At 48.7% G+C, this 16,354-nt stretch overlaps 1 protein-coding gene across 1 annotated transcript; it reads left to right on the top strand.

Annotated features, from left to right (window-relative positions):
• Positions 1–6,752: 6,752 nt before the first annotated feature.
• Positions 6,753–10,234, top strand: GNLY (granulysin). The gene is made up of 5 exons (XM_077135107.1): positions 6,753–6,868; positions 7,590–7,720; positions 8,186–8,284; positions 8,961–9,129; positions 10,044–10,234. Exons 1-5 carry the CDS (start codon positions 6,817–6,819, stop codon positions 10,052–10,054), a joined length of 462 nt encoding a protein of 153 aa, XP_076991222.1. The 5' UTR covers positions 6,753–6,816; the 3' UTR covers positions 10,055–10,234.
• Positions 10,235–16,354: the final 6,120 nt, after the last annotated feature.

The raw sequence follows: 16,354 nt of genomic DNA, 5'->3' as shown, positions 1-16,354 counted from the left end.
AATTTTCATTCTTACAAGAGATTGAGTGAGGCTTAGATAAATTAAATAACTTGCTTTAGGTCACAGAATAAGTAAGCTAACTCTGTCTGCATGTATAGATTCTATCTATATATAATTTTATTGTAGAAATGTATAATAATTTGTTTAATTTTTTTTATTGAGGTATAATTCACATACTATAAAATCCATCCTTTTAAAGTGTACAATTCAGTGGATTTTAGTATATTCACAAAGTTGTATAACCATCACCACTATCTAATTCCAGAACATTTTTTGTCACCCCTAAAAGAAACCCTTTACCCATTAGCAGTCACTCCCCATTCCTCCGTGGCTTGGGGTCCCGACAACCACTAATTAATTTTTATCTCTATGAATTTGCCTATTCTGGACATTTCATGTAAATGTACTCATATAATATGTGGCCTTTTTTCTGGTGTAATGTTTCCAAGGATCATCAGACTGTAGCATGAATCAGAACTTCATTCCTTTTTGTGGCTGAATAATATTCCTTTCTATGTTTCTTAGCTTTCAAAGTACTGCCGATGAATTGGTTTAAATAAGAGAAAGTTATTCTCTCCCAGTTCTGGAGGCTAGAAATCCACAATCCAGGTGTCGGCCTGGCCATTCTCCCTCCGACATCTTAGGGTTCTGGTAGCTTCTGGCAGTCTGTGGCCCTCCCTGGCTCGGGCACAGCTCCTCTCTGTCCCTGTCACAGGGCTGTCTCGCATTGTCTCCTGCTGACTGTGGCCAGATTCCCTCCCCTTATAGGAACCTCCATCATATTCGATTGGAACCCCCTAACCCTCTTGGCCCCCATTTCAAAATCCTATTTCCAAATAGAATTGTGCTCATGGGACGGGGTTTAGGACTAGAACGTGTCTTTGGGGGGGGCATGATTAAATCCATAACAATATTCATCTCCCATATTTGCTTATCTATTCATAGTTAATCTTTTTGATAGGAATTTATGCTGTTTCAGTCTCGTGTAACTGCAAACATCTTTACTTCTATCTTTTTGCACATATGTAATCCTAGAAATGGAATATCTGGGTCAAATGGTCTTTATCACACTATCTGACAACAGACAAAAACAAAATACAAAAGCTTGACTTTTAGCATTTGCCAGTTTCCACAGTGTAAATATTCTTCCTACCAGGGCCACTTTTAAGCGACCAATGTGACGTCATTGAATGGGGCACTGGGAACAGATGCTAACCACAAGCTCTTGCAAACTTGTACAAGCCACCAGCTTATACTCCCACCAGCAATGTATGTGAATGCTGCTTCCCCAAAGCGCCATCATCCCTGTGCATTGCCAGACTCTCATCTTTGCTAATCTGACAGATAAAATACAACATGTCAGTGTAATTTTAATTAACATTTTTCTTACCCTGAGTGAGGTTGAGCATCTTTTCCTTAAGTTTATTTTTCTGTAAATGGTTCATATCTTTTATCCCCAGCCCATTTTAATAGTTTTTGTTCCTTATTTATTTCTGAGAAATCTTTTTATATTAAGGAAATTAGTCTTTTTTATTGAAATGCAAATATATTTCCAAGTTTTTCTTTATCTTTCATTTATGTTGGCTTTTATCTTACGGGGCACTTTTTTAAGGTAGTTGAATTTATCATTCTCTTTTTTTTATAGTATTGATTTCAAAGGTCACATTTAGGAAGAGCTTCCCCACTGTAAGATAATTTTTAAAAGTTCCTGTGGTTTGTCCTATTGTTTTTGGTTGTTGCTATTTCAACTTTACATGTAAAATTTTCTATCCATTTGGGATTTATTTTAATTAAAAGTTCTGAAGCATGACCCCACATAACTTTTTAACCAAATGGCTATTTTCCCTGTGTAATTTGGGACCAACTCTTCTCTTCCCTGGTAATCTGACATCCTCAGCACTTTGACTTTGTGTCGAGCCCTTGGGGATTTTAGAAATACCAGGTCTATTCTCAAAGCCCTCTTATTATGAGGCCATTCAGAGATTCGTGGCACCTGTCTCGTGCAGCCAAATGCATTGCTTTTCCATGGGCCTGGGGTCCTCGAAGCCCGAGTTCTTTACCCCGTTTAGTGCTGGAACGTGCTCTGCTGGTGATCCCCTCTGCATACACTGGAGAGGCTCTTTGCTGAGTGTGTTTCTGTGGCCGATGGTGCACCCCCTTCCTCAGATGTGTGGTCCCCTTCAGTCCCGCTGTGATCAGGGCCTGCTGGCCCAAGGCCTCTGGCAGGCAACTGCGTGCTCCTTCAGACTCACATGGGTGGCTGTCAGAGTTGGACTCTTAGGAGCAGAGAAACAAGTCTCTTCGTCTTGATGAGAAGGTGAGTGCATTGAAGATATGTCATCAAGGCCCTGGGAGAAAACTTTCCAAGACCAGTTTGGAGTGGGAAGGGTGGTTTGGGCTTTTATAGCCCCAAATAGACAAAGAAATGGCCAGGATCTAGATGAGAAAAAAAAAGAAGAGGAAAAGCTGTCTGGTCACCACGCCCTGTTATCTTGTAGGTCCCTCGTGTTGGCTATTTGGGCTTTTGATCTTGTCCTTCCAAAGGGAGGAAGATGCCAATATTAGTTCATATGAAGTCTCATTCCTGCCAGAATGCAGAGCGAGGGAGGGTTTCTGGGCACAGAGAGAGAGATTATTTATTTATTTTTAAATTAAATTTTTTTTTCAGTTTTTATAAATATTTTTATTGACAAATCTTCCTACACATACAGCCCATATTTGGTATACAATCAGTGGTTCACAATATCACCACCTATATGCTGTGATACTTTTTTAGAACACTTGCATCATTCCAGAAAAAGAAATAAAAAGAAAAAAATTTATGCATCTCATACACCTAACCCCTTAACCCCTCTTTCTCATTGACCACTAGTATTACTTTTTTTCTTTTTTTAAAAACATAACAACATACAAACACTGACATTCTTACCATATGATCATTCCATTCTTGGTATATAATCAATAATTCACAATATCATCACATAGTTGCATGTTCGTCACCATGATCATTTCTTAGAACATTTGCATCAATTCAGAAAAAGAAACAAGAAAAAAAGAAAAAACCTCATACATACCATACCCCCTACCCTTCCCTCTCATTGACTGCTAGTATGAGAAAATAGCAAACTATCTCAACAAGGGCTCTTTATGCTTAAAATAACTCCAGGACTGCTTGAGTGAAGTGATCATAAAAAACAACAACAACCAAATAAACAGTTTTTCTGGCTTCTGAAGACGCTACTAAGCCTGTTAGCTAGAGGAGTGTATCAGGCGTGTTTCTATCTATCCAGCTCTCAGTAGCAGGAAGGTGCAGGAGGCAGGATTTGGTTCCCTATCTCAGGCTCTTGGCCCAGTGCTCCTTCCTCTCTACCTGGTGGGGGTAACAGGGCGGGGGGTGGGGGGCCTCGTCCCTGCCTGGAGCTGCTGAATCAGAGTTTCTCAGGCCCCCTCTGTCCCCACTGCCAGGTCCCATTTGAGGGGAACGGATGCCTCCTCGCCTTGCACCCTAAGCTCTTGGGGAGCCTGGTTTGATTTGGCACGTGGCTCAGCCATAGGCCCTCCCAGTAGGAAGAGGGCAGGACTCGTCCAGGTCCTCTTTTCACAGGAGCCCCCGAGGCCTGGGTGGGGGCCAGGGCCAAAGGAACTTTGTCCTCTAACCCTCAGCACCCCTGCCCAGGACTTATCGGAAAATCTGGCCTTACCCAATACCCCACATCAGAGGTCTGAGTCAGCTTCCGGGACCCAGCCCGTCATTAATGTGGTCTTCACACAGGAGGCCTCTGCTTCCCGGTGGTTACAGCGAGGGGGGCTGCTGAGGGCAGGGCTGGCCAGCTGGGTGGGGTGGGGGCCGCGGGGGAGCGGGACAGAGCCAGAAGGGCTTGGGCTCCGACCCCCAACCTGGCCTCCGACCCTCGACCTGGCCTTCCCGGCGGTGTGTCCGTGCATCAACTCGGGTCCCGGCTTCCTCAGGCGAGGGGCAATGAGCGTGATGGCAGTCGACCATCTGATCTGAAGGCCGTGCCAGCCCCCGGGGTGTGGGCAGCTCTGGGAAAGCGGGGGCTGGAGAAGCAGGAGAGTTAGGGAAAGGAGCTCACCTGTGAAACTAGAGGCCCTGAGAGGAGGGGGCAGGGCAGCCCCGCCTCCCAGCAGCCGAGGTACAGCTGGAAAACAGAACCTGACTCCAATCTTGGTAAATTTCATCCCTCTCCTTTCCTCTCACCTCCCTGGACCCGATGAGCTCCAAAGCCCTGTCAGTTCTCCCTTCAAAGGGCCTCCCACTAAGAAGCCCTCCCGCGGCAGGCTCTTCTGTTGCTGCCTGGTTCTCACGCCCTCTTATCCTTCTTGGCAGGATCCCAACTTTGCTCAAAGCGGCAGCGTGTCCAGGGAGAGGCTTCCCTTTGCACCTAAGGGTCATTGTGTGACAGTGTTTGGTCCAAGGAGACGTGGGCTGTGGGTTTCTGGGAAAGAGTTGCTGCTGTGATATGGATGCCACCTCACCCTGCTTCCCTGTTTCCATTTCCCACCTGGAGTGAGGTTCTGAGACCTGGTGGAGCTGCAGCAGCCGTCTTGAGATCACGAGGCAAGTGCTAGAAGAGGCCTCCACGTCCCTCACTGGCAGATGGCATGAGCCATCAGAGGGGTTTCTCTGCCCCATGCTGCAGGATGGAGCATCTCCGAGGGAACATCAGCCCTGTCCTCAAAGGACTTCCATTATGGGTCATCCAAAGTGGAAGCAAGTGGGCAAGCAGTAGGAAACAAGGAGGGAAGTCTACACGCACTCACATGGAAAGATGGGCATGATGTTTTGTTAAATTAAAAAAACTGTTTACATATATTTTTTGTCGCCTATCACTATAAGTATACATAAATGCATACATATCCATAAATAAATGCATTTAAAAATGTGAAGGGATGTTCCTGTAAATCTTTAACAGGCTTACATTTATTTGATAAGCTTATATGTATTCTTTTTTTCCTTTACTTATCTGTTTAAACATTTCTAGTAAAATCTAAAGATAAGAGACAATGAAGCCCAAAATACTTGTCCTCTGACATCTAGTGCCTTCCACCTTGGGCAGGAATAAAGATGGGCAAATGTGTGTGTGAATTTGCAAGTGTCTGAGAGTGTGTGATTTCTGTGGGTTAGTGTGTGAATGTCTGTGTGTGTGTGTGTGTGTGTGTGTGTGTGTGTGTGTGTGAAGCCTGGGAATTTGTAAGTGTCCTCTGAGTTGGTGTGTGAGTGTGTGTGTGTGTGTGTGGTGTGAGCATGTGAGGCCACGTGTGAGTGGCATCCATCCTGGGGTGGAGGGGAGAGAGGAACTGCCAGAAAGGATTCGTGGGGCTCCCTCTCTTCTCCGCTGGGTCTGACCTGCAATGGGGGGCAGCAGACCTTCTTTCCCACCCCTGGCTCTGCTCCTCTCAGAGTGAGAAAGGACAAGAAAATGGGGAGGGACTCATCTGTCTGTCCATCTGTTTTCTGTCCCCGAGACAGCTGCCACTTAGGCTCTGGGGGCTGTGGGGTCACTAAGAATCCTGGCCACACTGGCCTGAGAAGGTGGCTTTGTCCCTCAGGGAGCAGCTTGACCACAAAGACTTGGTGACCAAAGCAGCTTGGGACAGGCTGTGAATTCTATCGGCTTCGGGAGATTCACAACCACACGGGCCTACCAAAGAGAAGTCCCACAGGAAGTGAAGCTGCTTCACTTTGCCGGCCCAGCATTCCATCTTGTGGCCAGGACTCCTTCCCCCTCCCATCCCCTCAGCCAGCACCTTTGAGCCTCCCACAGAAGCCCTTTTCCACTCTGGGGGACACTCCATGATCACAGTCTCCATTTGCAGAGCATGCCGCAGGCTGCACAGCTTCTTCTCCCACACGGACGTGCCGCACTGGAGTCCCAAGGGGAGGCAGCAGACCCCCAGTTTCCAGATAAGGGGCCAGAGTTCCAGAAATGGAGTCTCTTGTTCAAGGTGCCCTCAATTTGCAAGGAACCTGCCTCCTTCTTCCTTCTTTCTCAAGCTCTTTCCCCTCGGCAGAAGGCTGAATGGGAGAGGGTCCCAGGGAGCGAATGGGCTCAGGGACAGTTCAGTTTTGGGGTGGTAGAAGCAGGTAATTAGAATTGACACTGAAGAGGGTCTGGGAGCAGGAGGAGAAGAGAGCTCAGGGGTTGGCCCTGCCCTCCCCCCAGTCACAGTAGGACTGTCAAAGGAGGCAGGGCTGGTTCTCACCTCAGCCTTGCTTTGGGTGAATGCCTGCCTTAGAGCAGTCCCTCCTTCTCCTTGGGCCTCAGTTTCCTTCTCGGAGCCCTGAAGGGGTTGAGTTAGGGTTGCCACGTAGATACCTGGTTTAGTTAGAATTTCAGATGAACAACAAATATGTGTTTAGTGGAAGTCTGTCCCATACACTATTTGGCGTAGATCTCTTCTAAATGGATATGGTTAACTGGGCAGCCTGTGCACTTAACTGGCAAATCCAGTAACCCCACTTAGGGCTAAATGCAGACATGTGAGGGGAGGACAGGAGGGAAGAGGAGAAGGGGAGCCTCGGTTGCAGGTTCTTACACCCTGGGCAGGGAGTGGTGTCATGACCCCCGCTGCCCTCGGACACCCCCCAAGTTGTAATTGCAGGGGGAGGTGGGGGCAATGGCAGGGTACGGAAACTCTGAGGTACCCCTCCACACCCTCGCGGCTACACAAGTTGGTGTGAACTGTTTGTGGTTTACTCACTGACGTGGGGCAGAGGCCCCCCAGAGGAGCTCGGCTTTGTGGGTTCTCTGCCTCCATAAAGCGGGGTGCCGCGGGCGCTGCACAGTTCTCGCCATGGCTGCCCACGCCGCCCTGCTCCTAGCCTCAGCGCTGCTGGCCTGCCAAGGTAAGGCCGCCCGTCTGGACCCGGGCTCTGCAGGCCCCTCACCAGCTCCCCCATCAGCACGGAGGGTCCTGGGCCCCCACCCCGGTGGGGCCTGGCTGGTGGGGAGAGGAGGCTGCAGGAAGGCAGGGCCCGGCGCTGGGCCCTGGGCCTCCTTCCCCTCTGGGCCCCCGACTTCTCTTCTGCGTGTCAGGAGGACCTCTGGGGTGATCCTGGCGTGGCTTCTGGCCCAAACTCGCTGGTCATGGCAGGGGGTGCGTGCAGATGGGGCCTCCCTTCCTGCTCAAGTCCCACCTCCTGCTTCCCGGGGTGCCGGGCCAGTGGGCGAGTGCCCAGGGCTTGCAGAAGGGCAGGGCAGGCTGTGAAGAGACAGCGGACTTGGCTGGACCCTGACATGGATTCTTTTTAGAAGGAGAGAGATTGAAAAGAAATCTCTTGAAAGGAGATGAGGGACATTTCTTTCCAGACAAAGTGCCGATCCGTGTGTGGGAATGGGGGAGAGAGAGAGCATGCGTGAGAACCTCTTGGTTCTCCAGAAAGAACTTGAGAACTTGTCTTTGCTGAGAGAGGGTCCGTCCCAGGGCACAGCGTGAGGGGTGACCCCCTGGCCCCCTCCCCGGCCCCCGCCCCGGTCCCCAGCTGCCTCCCAGGCCCCACTGCGGCTGACGAGCTTTCCCCTCTCCTTCCGCCTGCGGAAGGGCCGCTGACGCTGCTTCTCCCCCAGGCCTGGCCCTCTCTCGCCGGACCCCTGGGCGCTGTGGCCTGGGCCCTGCCTTCTGGTGCCGGGACCTGGCGACAGCCCACCTGTGTGCTGCGGAGGAGCTATGCCAGGGCCTGGTCCCCGACGGCCCCCAGGTACCTACTCGGCTCCCTGCCTGCCTCCCAGGGCCCTGGCCCCTCCTCTTCTCTCTTTGTGGCTCCAGGGGCTGGGATGGGAGAAGCCACAGGGGCAGGGGTGGGGGAAGGCTGGGCTGGAGATGAAGCTACTGGCAGGGGTGGGGGAGAATGCTGCAGCCATCGGGCTGGGCCCTCTCTGAGAAGCTTGTGGGACCTGTCCCTCCAAGAAGCCTGGGGATGGGGGGCGGCTCCTGAGCACAAAGGGAGCAAGTGCTGGGCCGGGAAAGTTATCATGGGGGAGTAGGGCAGGTTCTGGGGTCTCTCGGTCCCTCTAGCAGGAAGGAGGGACAAGGGTCTGCCAGCTTGGTTCATGCACAAAGGTACTTATTCCAGGGGCCCAAACATCACGGAAAGATCAAGAGCCTTTCCTGGGACTCCTGAGGTGTCTGAGCGACCAACTTGAGGTGCTTGCTTTCCTGCCAGGGTGACATGCTGACCCCCCAAGAGGCCCAGGTCAGCTGCTGGGCCTGCAAGAAGATAATCCAGAAACTGCAGAATCTGGTGGGAGATCAGCCCAGCCAGGTGAGGCCCGAGGGCTGCAGAACCTGCTGCCGCTGGTTGGGGTGGGGGCACTGCCGGTGCTGGGGGAGGGGCTGCTTGGTCTGGGGTCTGTGTTCAGGGGTCACTGGGTTCCGTGACACTGGGTGTGTGAGAGTGGGATGGCAGGGGACGTGTGTGTGGCTTTTCATTACATCCTTGAAGGGGGTTTGTCCCCCAAGAAGCCAGGAGCCCTTCCCCCACAGCCCTGACAATTGTAGTCAGGACGCACAAAACCCAACTCTACCTTGCCCCTGCTGTGTGGCCAAGGGCAGGTCCCTCACCCTTTCTGGGCTTCAGCTTTTCACCTGTGGAATGGGACAGACCCACAGTTCCCAGCTTGCAAGTTGTCTGAAGATTTTGAGTGACATGATGGATGGGCTGTGCCCAGCTACGCGTCCGGCCACCTACCAAGAGGATGTGTCACTCCAGCTAGGGGCTGCCCTGCTCCCCTCCCTCCCTCCCAACTTTCCTCCTCTCATGAGCTCCTGCTTGGCCAGGTTGGACCAGGGCCTCAGGGGATGGGGCGTGGGGGCTGAGTACTGTCCCTGCCCTCTGCTCCCATGGCCAGCTGGCCCCCTGTTGTCAGAGCCACCCAGGCCCTGTGGGGTGGCTGAGTGGGCGGGACTCACCAGTTCTCCCCACGGCACTGTGATCGCAGGAAAGCATCAACCAGGCTGCCTCCCGGGTGTGCAGCAGGATGGGTGTACTGAAAGGCTCCTGCAGGAGGATTCTGAAGTCGTTTCTGCGTCGCATATCCACGGACATCATGGAAGGCAAAGATGCGAGGGCCATCTGTGTGGACCTGAAGATGTGCAGCCCCAAGGGAGGTGAGCGCAGGGGTGGCGGCAGGGACACTTTCTGGAAGCCCAAGGCAGACTCCCCGGGCAGTGAGGGAGACGTGGCCTAAAAGCAGGAGAGGCCCCTCTCACAGAGCACTCAGGCAACTCAGCTGCATCCTTCCCAACTTCCTTGTCATGTTACAGGGCTCCCAGACCCCGCGCTGAGAAGTGCAAGAAGCTGGGTGGGGTGGGAGGGGGTGGACTTTAGCTAAGCAAGTTTGAGAAATTCCAAGAGCCTGGTCACAGGCTGTCTGGGGAGCTAAAATCTGTCTCCACCTCTCTCCAGCTGTGTGACCTTGGGCAAATAACGGGACCACTATGAACTTCGGTTTCCTTGTCCATGAAAGGGGGCAGTAACCTCAATTTCTGAGGGTTGGAATGCACATTAAATGAAATCATTGCATGGGACGAGTTTGACATGTGGGAAATGCCCCCAAACTGGGATATTCAAGATTTCCAGATACATCAGCACCCTGATTGAACTCGGGTCCTCCAGCCCAGCACAGGCCCCTGGGGATGGGGACAGCACCCCCCCCCCCCGCCCCCCACGCCATGGAGGGCCTGACAGCTGGGCTCTCTGGTTGTCTTTCTCTGTGGCCGCCCAGGCTGTGCCTGGCGAATGGGCTGTGGCTGCAGGACACAGCGCCGGGAAGGGGCCTGTGGGACTATGTGCGGCAGCTCGTTGGCCCTCACCCACAGTCCGTGCCCGATGCTGGAAGGTCTGAGGTTGCCTCTGCGTGCAAGGCCCCAGCCCTTTCCTGTCCTTGGAGCCCGTGCCTGCAGTCTGGAAGCCCCTGACTGGCTTCCAGGATATGGCTCTGGGCGTGTTCAGCAGGAAGGTGGCTCTGAGTCCCTCTGGGGAACCCACACACCTGACCACAGCTGGCTCTTCCCTCTTCCAGGTCTCCTCTGAGCCTCTGGGGCCTCTGAGCACACCCTGCCTGGGAAGGAGGCGTGCAGGGATGGCTCCTGCGCTCGGGCCACAGCACTCCGGTTACTTCCGCTAGCTCCTCCCTCTCTCGTCTTTCCCCAATCCCTCCCACCGCCTTCTGCCTTCTACTCACAGGAGAATAAAGGGCCATGCAAATTGTCAGCTGCAGCCTCTTTTCCTTTGGCAGATCCGAGGGGAGGAGGCTGGGGCCACTGCTGGGAGGAATCACGCAACCATCAATAAATGTTGCATGTCCCAAACACGCTTCTAGAAGCTGGGGGCCTTACAGGGTGGGCTCGGATCACAGCATAATTACTGCGCATTCGCTAAGGCCACGCATTGTTCCAAGACGCTGGTACGCAGTGAATAGGCCCCCGTGAGGTCTCAGACCAGGCGGGGAGACTCACGAGACCATGGCTGGAGTTCTTTCCAGCATAAGCGACCGAAAGCCAACCTCCCGCCCCCCTCAGCAGGCGGCGTGCCCCTGCTGTCAGGGGTGCAGTGTTTAGAATCTGGGTGGTTATAAGCAACCGAAGTCTTAGCTCATTCTGGCTTAAATTTAAAAAGGTAGTTTATCGGCTCAAGAAATTAGCAAGTCCACAGATCACTCCAGGCAGGGCAGGATGCTGAAATTTGTGGTGTCACAAAACAGAGCTCCAGCCCTGCTTCCCTGCCACAGGTCAGGGGAGTTTCATCGCTGGGGCTGGCTCTCGGTTGCGACTTTAGCAGGTGGTGAACCTCTGCTTTGCTCAGTTTGGCCACATACCCTCCTGCAGGGTGGGCCCAGGACAGGGTGTCTTCCTGAGGGACTTGGCATCTGTTTATGGCAAGTGACACTAGCTTTCCATTTATTATAATGATAGGAAGTTTTCTTTGAAAATAGATTTATTTAAACGTGATTTGATGTGAAGAGGTAAATAAGGATGCTGGTGGTAAAAGTTTTTTGACAACAACCTCGCAGGGATGTTGCAGAGGCTATTTGGGAAGTGATGACTCTGCTGATTTGGAGACACAGCTGAGAATGCAGCTTTCCAGAAACGGGAAAATCTTACCTCGCAGGGGTGTGGGGGGGTTGAATGAGACATGCAGGCTGGACCCCTGGTGAGGGTCAACACCAGGTCAACTATTATTGGTAGTTCCAGAAGTTCCTTCGGGAAATGATAGGAAAGGCTCCGGGGGCTCCCTGCCTGTGCAATTGCAGCATTCGTGTGCCTGCAAGCCTGTGACTCCCTTTTGTGACTTTATTTCCCCCCAATAGTTCTGCCGTTAATAACGCAGAAAGGAATGCAGCAAATGTCTACACACACCCGGGTTCCACCTATACCCGCGATTCGGGTCAAAGTGAATTCCCTGAGCAGCTCAGCCAGCTACTGTTTCCTCCCGAGCAGTTTCAAGTTCAGTGAGAAAGGACACACTTTTACGAGCCATGGGGTCCCACAAATTGGTTTCCTCAGAATGTTTTAATACTGTAAAAAGAAATAGAATGAATAGAGTTCCTATGGCTAAGGGATTTCAAATGGAGTCCAGAGGTCATTCTGGAGGTGATTTGTAGGCAGTCTCAGCCAGATCCCAAACTGCCCCAGCATGCAAAGCCTCAAGCAATAAAATTCCTAAAAACTCCAAGAACATCCAGACACCATAAAACAAATCACAAGATAAAGAACTCAGTTAACTATCTGACCTGCAGAGCCTTCGGAGAACCTCAAATATCCACCAACCACAAACAACTTATCTAATCTTTTTTTCTAGAAAAATGCTCCTGGAAATGCCAGGTCAGGCTGTTGGCTGAATCTGAGCTCCCTGATTTGCAATTCTAAGACCCCAAATGAAGGGCTGAGCTGCCTTGCAGCTCGGTTTGTTATTTTTGTTATTTCTCAGTGGACAAGAACAGAGACCAGGGTCTTTGGTCTGAGCCAGCAGCTCGGGAAATCTCCTGGCATGTGCACGGCGCGGGTGGACACTGCAGGAAAAGAAACAGACATGACCCACTCGGGGCCCGGTCACATTCAAGACATACCTGTGTCTTCTCGGTGCGAGTCACACATACAGATTCTTTCCAGGAAAGTCACCCCACCCTGGCCCTTCCTGTCTCTGTCACAGGTTTGTGCAGCACGTCTCCTGGGGAAGGGAGACCAGTGCAGTAGGTGGGGGCATTCCCCGGTGTCTGAGCTGAAAACCAAAGAAGCGAAGTGCACAAGTGGGGGGCGGGGGAAATTCTTCCCCCCAGAAATGTGCTCAACTGGATGGAAACAGAATTGCCCAATCAAATGCTCTTGCTCTCTTTTTTCAAAATAACACTTCATTGAGGTATAATTCACACATCACACAGTTCACCCACTTCAACCACAATTTAGTAGTTTTAGATACGTGCAGCCATCACCACTGTTAATTTTAGAACATTTTCATTGCTTCAAAAAGAAATCCTGTATTCTTTAGCCATCAGCCTCCCATCTTCCCATGCCCACTCGCCCATCCTCCCCATCCCAGAGCAACCACTAATCTACTTTCTATCTATATAGACTTGCCTATTTTGGACATTTCATATAAATGGAATCATACAATGTGTGGTCTTTGGTGACAGGCTTCTTTCACTCAGCAAAATGTTTATGAGATCCATCCATGCTATAGCATGGATCAGTGCTTCATTCCTTTTTTTGGCTGTATAATATTCCATGCTATGCATAGACCATGTTTTGCTTATTCATTCACCCATCGACGGACATTTGGATGGTTTTGGCTGTCATGAATAATGCTGTTGTAAACATTCGTCTGCAATTTTTTGTGTGTGGACATGTGCTTTCATTTCTCTGGAGTAGAGTTACCAAGGAGTGGAATTGTGGAGTCAGAGTAACTTCAAGTCTAATCATTTGAAGAATTGCCACACCCTTTTCTAAAGTGGTGGCACCATTTTACATTCCCACCAACAGAGTATGAGGGTTCCAATTTTTTCCACATTCTTGTCCACACTTGTTATAGTCCATCTTTTTTATTCCAGCTGTCCTAATGGATGTGAAGTGGTATCTCATCGTGGTTTAGGTTTCCATTTCCCTAATGACTAATGATATTGAACATATTTTCCTGTGCTTATTGGCCATTGGTATATCTTCTTTGGAGAAATGTCTATTCAAATCATATGCCCACTTATTTAGATTTTAATTTCTGCTTAATTTCTTTCAGTAAAATTTTGTAGTGTCTCTTCTTTCATTGAATTTATCCTTAGGAATTTCATTCTTTTTGACATTGTCTGTATGTCAAATTCCACTGTAAATGGAATTTTTTTTCTTAATTCTGTTTTTGGATTGTCACAAGTGATCAGAAAATACAATTAATTTTTTATATTGCTCTTGTATCCTGTATCCTTGCTGAACTTGCTCATTAGTTCTAATGGTGTTTTAGTGAATTCCTCAGAATTTTTATATATAAGATCATGTCTTCTGTGTACAGAGATAGTTTTATTTCTTCCTTCCTAAATAGATGCGTGTTATTTCTTTTTCTTGTTTAATTGTCCTGTAAGATGTTGTTTAGAAATGGTGAGAGCAGATATCCTTGTCTTATTCTGGATCCTGGAGGGAAACATCCAGGTTGTTACTAGTGTGGTGTTAGCTGTGGGGTTTCCTTCAGTTTGAGGATGCCCTCTTCTATTTCTAGTTTGTTGAGTGTTTTTATCACAAAGAGGTGTTGGATTTTGCAAAGGCTGTTACAGTGTCTATTGAGATGATCATGCAGGGCAATTAAAAAATTATTCTATTCTTATGGTGTACTACATTAACTGATCTCTGGATGTTAAACCAATCTTGCATTTGTGGATAGGTCCTACTTTTTCATGGTGTAGAATTTTTTTTTAATATGTTGCTGGATTCAGCTTGCAAATATTTTGTTGAGGATTTTTGTGTCCATTATCATAATACATATTGGTCTATAGTTTTCTTTCCTTGTGATATATTCGTCTGGTTTTGGCATCACGGTAATGCTGGGCTCAGAATAAGTTGGGAAGTGTTCCTCCTTCCATTTTTTTAAAGTTTGTGGGAAATTACTATTAATTCTCCTTTAAATGTTCAGTAGAATTCACCAGTGACAGCATCTGGACCTGCACTTTTCTTTGTGGGTAGGTTTAAAATTACCAATTCAATCTCTTGTCATTCGTCTATTCAGTTTTTCTATTTCTTCTTGAATCAATTTCAGTAGTTTGTATATTTCTAGGAATTTGTTAATTCCATCTAAGTTTCTAATTTATTGGCATGGTATCCTCTTATAATTCATTTTATTTCTGTAAGATCAGTAGTCATGTCCTCTCTTTCATTTTTGATTCTTGTAATCTGGATCTTTTCTATTTTTTCTTGGCAAGCTAATTAAATGCCTGTCAATTGTGTTGATATTTTCAAAGAACCAGCATTTGCGCTTTCATTGATTTTTCTTGTGTTTTTCTATTCTCTATTTTATTAATTTGTGCTCTAATCTTTATTATTTCCTTCCTCCCACTTTCTTTAGGCTTAGTTTGCTCTTCTTTTTCCAGTGCATTAAGGTGGAAGTTTAGATTATTGATTTGGGATATTAATTTTTTAATAAAGCTGTATCTGCAGCTATCAGTTGCCCTCTAAGGGCTGCTTTAGCTCCATCCCATAGCTTTGGTATGCCATGCCTTTGTTTTTATTTATCGCCAAGTGTTTTCTCATTTCCCTTTCACCTTTTGCCACAACCCCCGCTGGTTTTGAGAGCACCCTTAAGCTTGAACTTCTCCACACCCTATTGCAAATGAAGTCAATTCCTTTAGGGAGAGATGGGCTTCTTCCTGTCTTAACCTCTCCTGATTCCCATGTCAGGGAAAAATCTCTGAACTTCAGCGCTGGGCTGGAGGCAGGGGGAATGGAGTGCTTTTGTATGAATGACACCTCTATTATAGGCCTGAGCGTGTGGTGGAAGGGGAGGCAGTAGCCTCTGTTTCAGCTTGTCTCTCTTGGTGTGACCCCACACATAAGCTGGGCCAAGGGCAATGGGGCTCTGGTATTCTCAGCAATGCTGTGTGCAAGGTAAAGCCTTCATCCCAGTAATGGGGTGGGGAGAGAACTGGTCCAGAACATACCCACAGCAAGGTAGCTGGGCAGGCTGAGGAATGCTGCCATCCTGCTGCTCCAGAAGAGGGAGAGCTTTGACTGGGAGTCAAAAGGAGTGGGAACCCTATGTTCTTGGAAGTACCAGATTGGAATGGAGTTTCCATCTTTCCTAGCTGGGAGTGGGGAAGGACAGCATGGGTCCTGATTTAAATATCACCGTTTTTACTAAGTTTTAGTAGGTTTTCTTGAATAAATGTTTCTTCGTTTGTTCTATGCACGTAGGATCATTTCCAGAGTGTGGTCCCCCAGATGTTGTCATGCCAGAAATGGAACTCTATCAAATGATCTCTTTTGACAAGGGTATCTGCAAAGTAAACTAGGCAGGTTATGTGGCTGCCAAGTCAACATTCTGGCTATTGAGTGGTCTGATGTCATGGCAGGGTCAGGAAAACAGGGACACGGGGAGACAGTTTCTTATTTTAAATGCTTCACACATATTGACTCTGATGTCAGTTTTACAACTATAGAGACACATACTGAGACACAGAGAGATTGAATATTGTGTCCAAAGTCCCACAGCCTTGGGACTGGAGTCTGAGCAGTTTGGGAATTATATCACCACACAATGCAGTCTTCCTGAAGAGGATGGAGGATTGGTCTGCTTTGTATCATGGATTAAAATTCCATCAAGGTAAATTACTTGGACATGTGTCTCTGAAGAACCTAACAGCAGAACTAGAATTCTCTGCACACAACTGACAGTGGTTAGGGACAGAAATACAAGCTGATCATGCTGACCATTTCCTCCACCATATGATACAATGAACTTGACCCTGCAATGTTCCTAGCACAAGTCTCCTGAGGAATGATGCAATGAAGAGTAGGTAAGCACCAGACTTCTCTTGTGAATTGAATAAACACTTGAAATCTCTCCCACCCCGCCCTTTTCCCCCCTTTTCATAACAGGTGGCTTTACTCTGTCACATGAACTCAGTCTTTCCATGCTCTGATCAGAAGTTGCCAGCTGGCAGGCGGTTAGGATTGGCAAATTATGTAAATTTCATTTAGGCTTAAAGTCTTGGGAAATTCATTCCCAGGGATAGTAGGGTCACATTTGGTCGTTGAATCCTACATTAGATTTCCTTAGGTAGAAGAAACAGGGAATTATTTATCCTTCAGTACAAGCCAGTGTATCAATCAGATTCATTGATGGCAAGCAAAAGAAACTGAC

This window comes from Tamandua tetradactyla, chromosome 17 (assembly GCF_023851605.1).
Source record: "Tamandua tetradactyla isolate mTamTet1 chromosome 17, mTamTet1.pri, whole genome shotgun sequence".
NCBI lineage: Eukaryota > Metazoa > Chordata > Mammalia > Pilosa > Myrmecophagidae > Tamandua > Tamandua tetradactyla.
The sequence above is the reverse complement of the archived record's forward strand: the minus strand, read 5'-3'. Positions and strand labels throughout refer to the sequence as shown.

Coding starts and splice junctions, on each gene's coding strand:
- GNLY (XM_077135107.1), top strand. CDS start 6,817: ATGGCTGCCCACGCCGCCCTGCTCCTAGCCTCAGCGCTGCTGGCCTGC. Junction 6,869..7,589: donor AGCGCTGCTGGCCTGCCAAG/GTAAGGCCGCCC, acceptor CTTCTCCCCCAG/GCCTGGCCCTCTCTCGCCGG. Junction 8,285..8,960: donor TGGGAGATCAGCCCAGCCAG/GTGAGGCCCGAG, acceptor CTGTGATCGCAG/GAAAGCATCAACCAGGCTGC.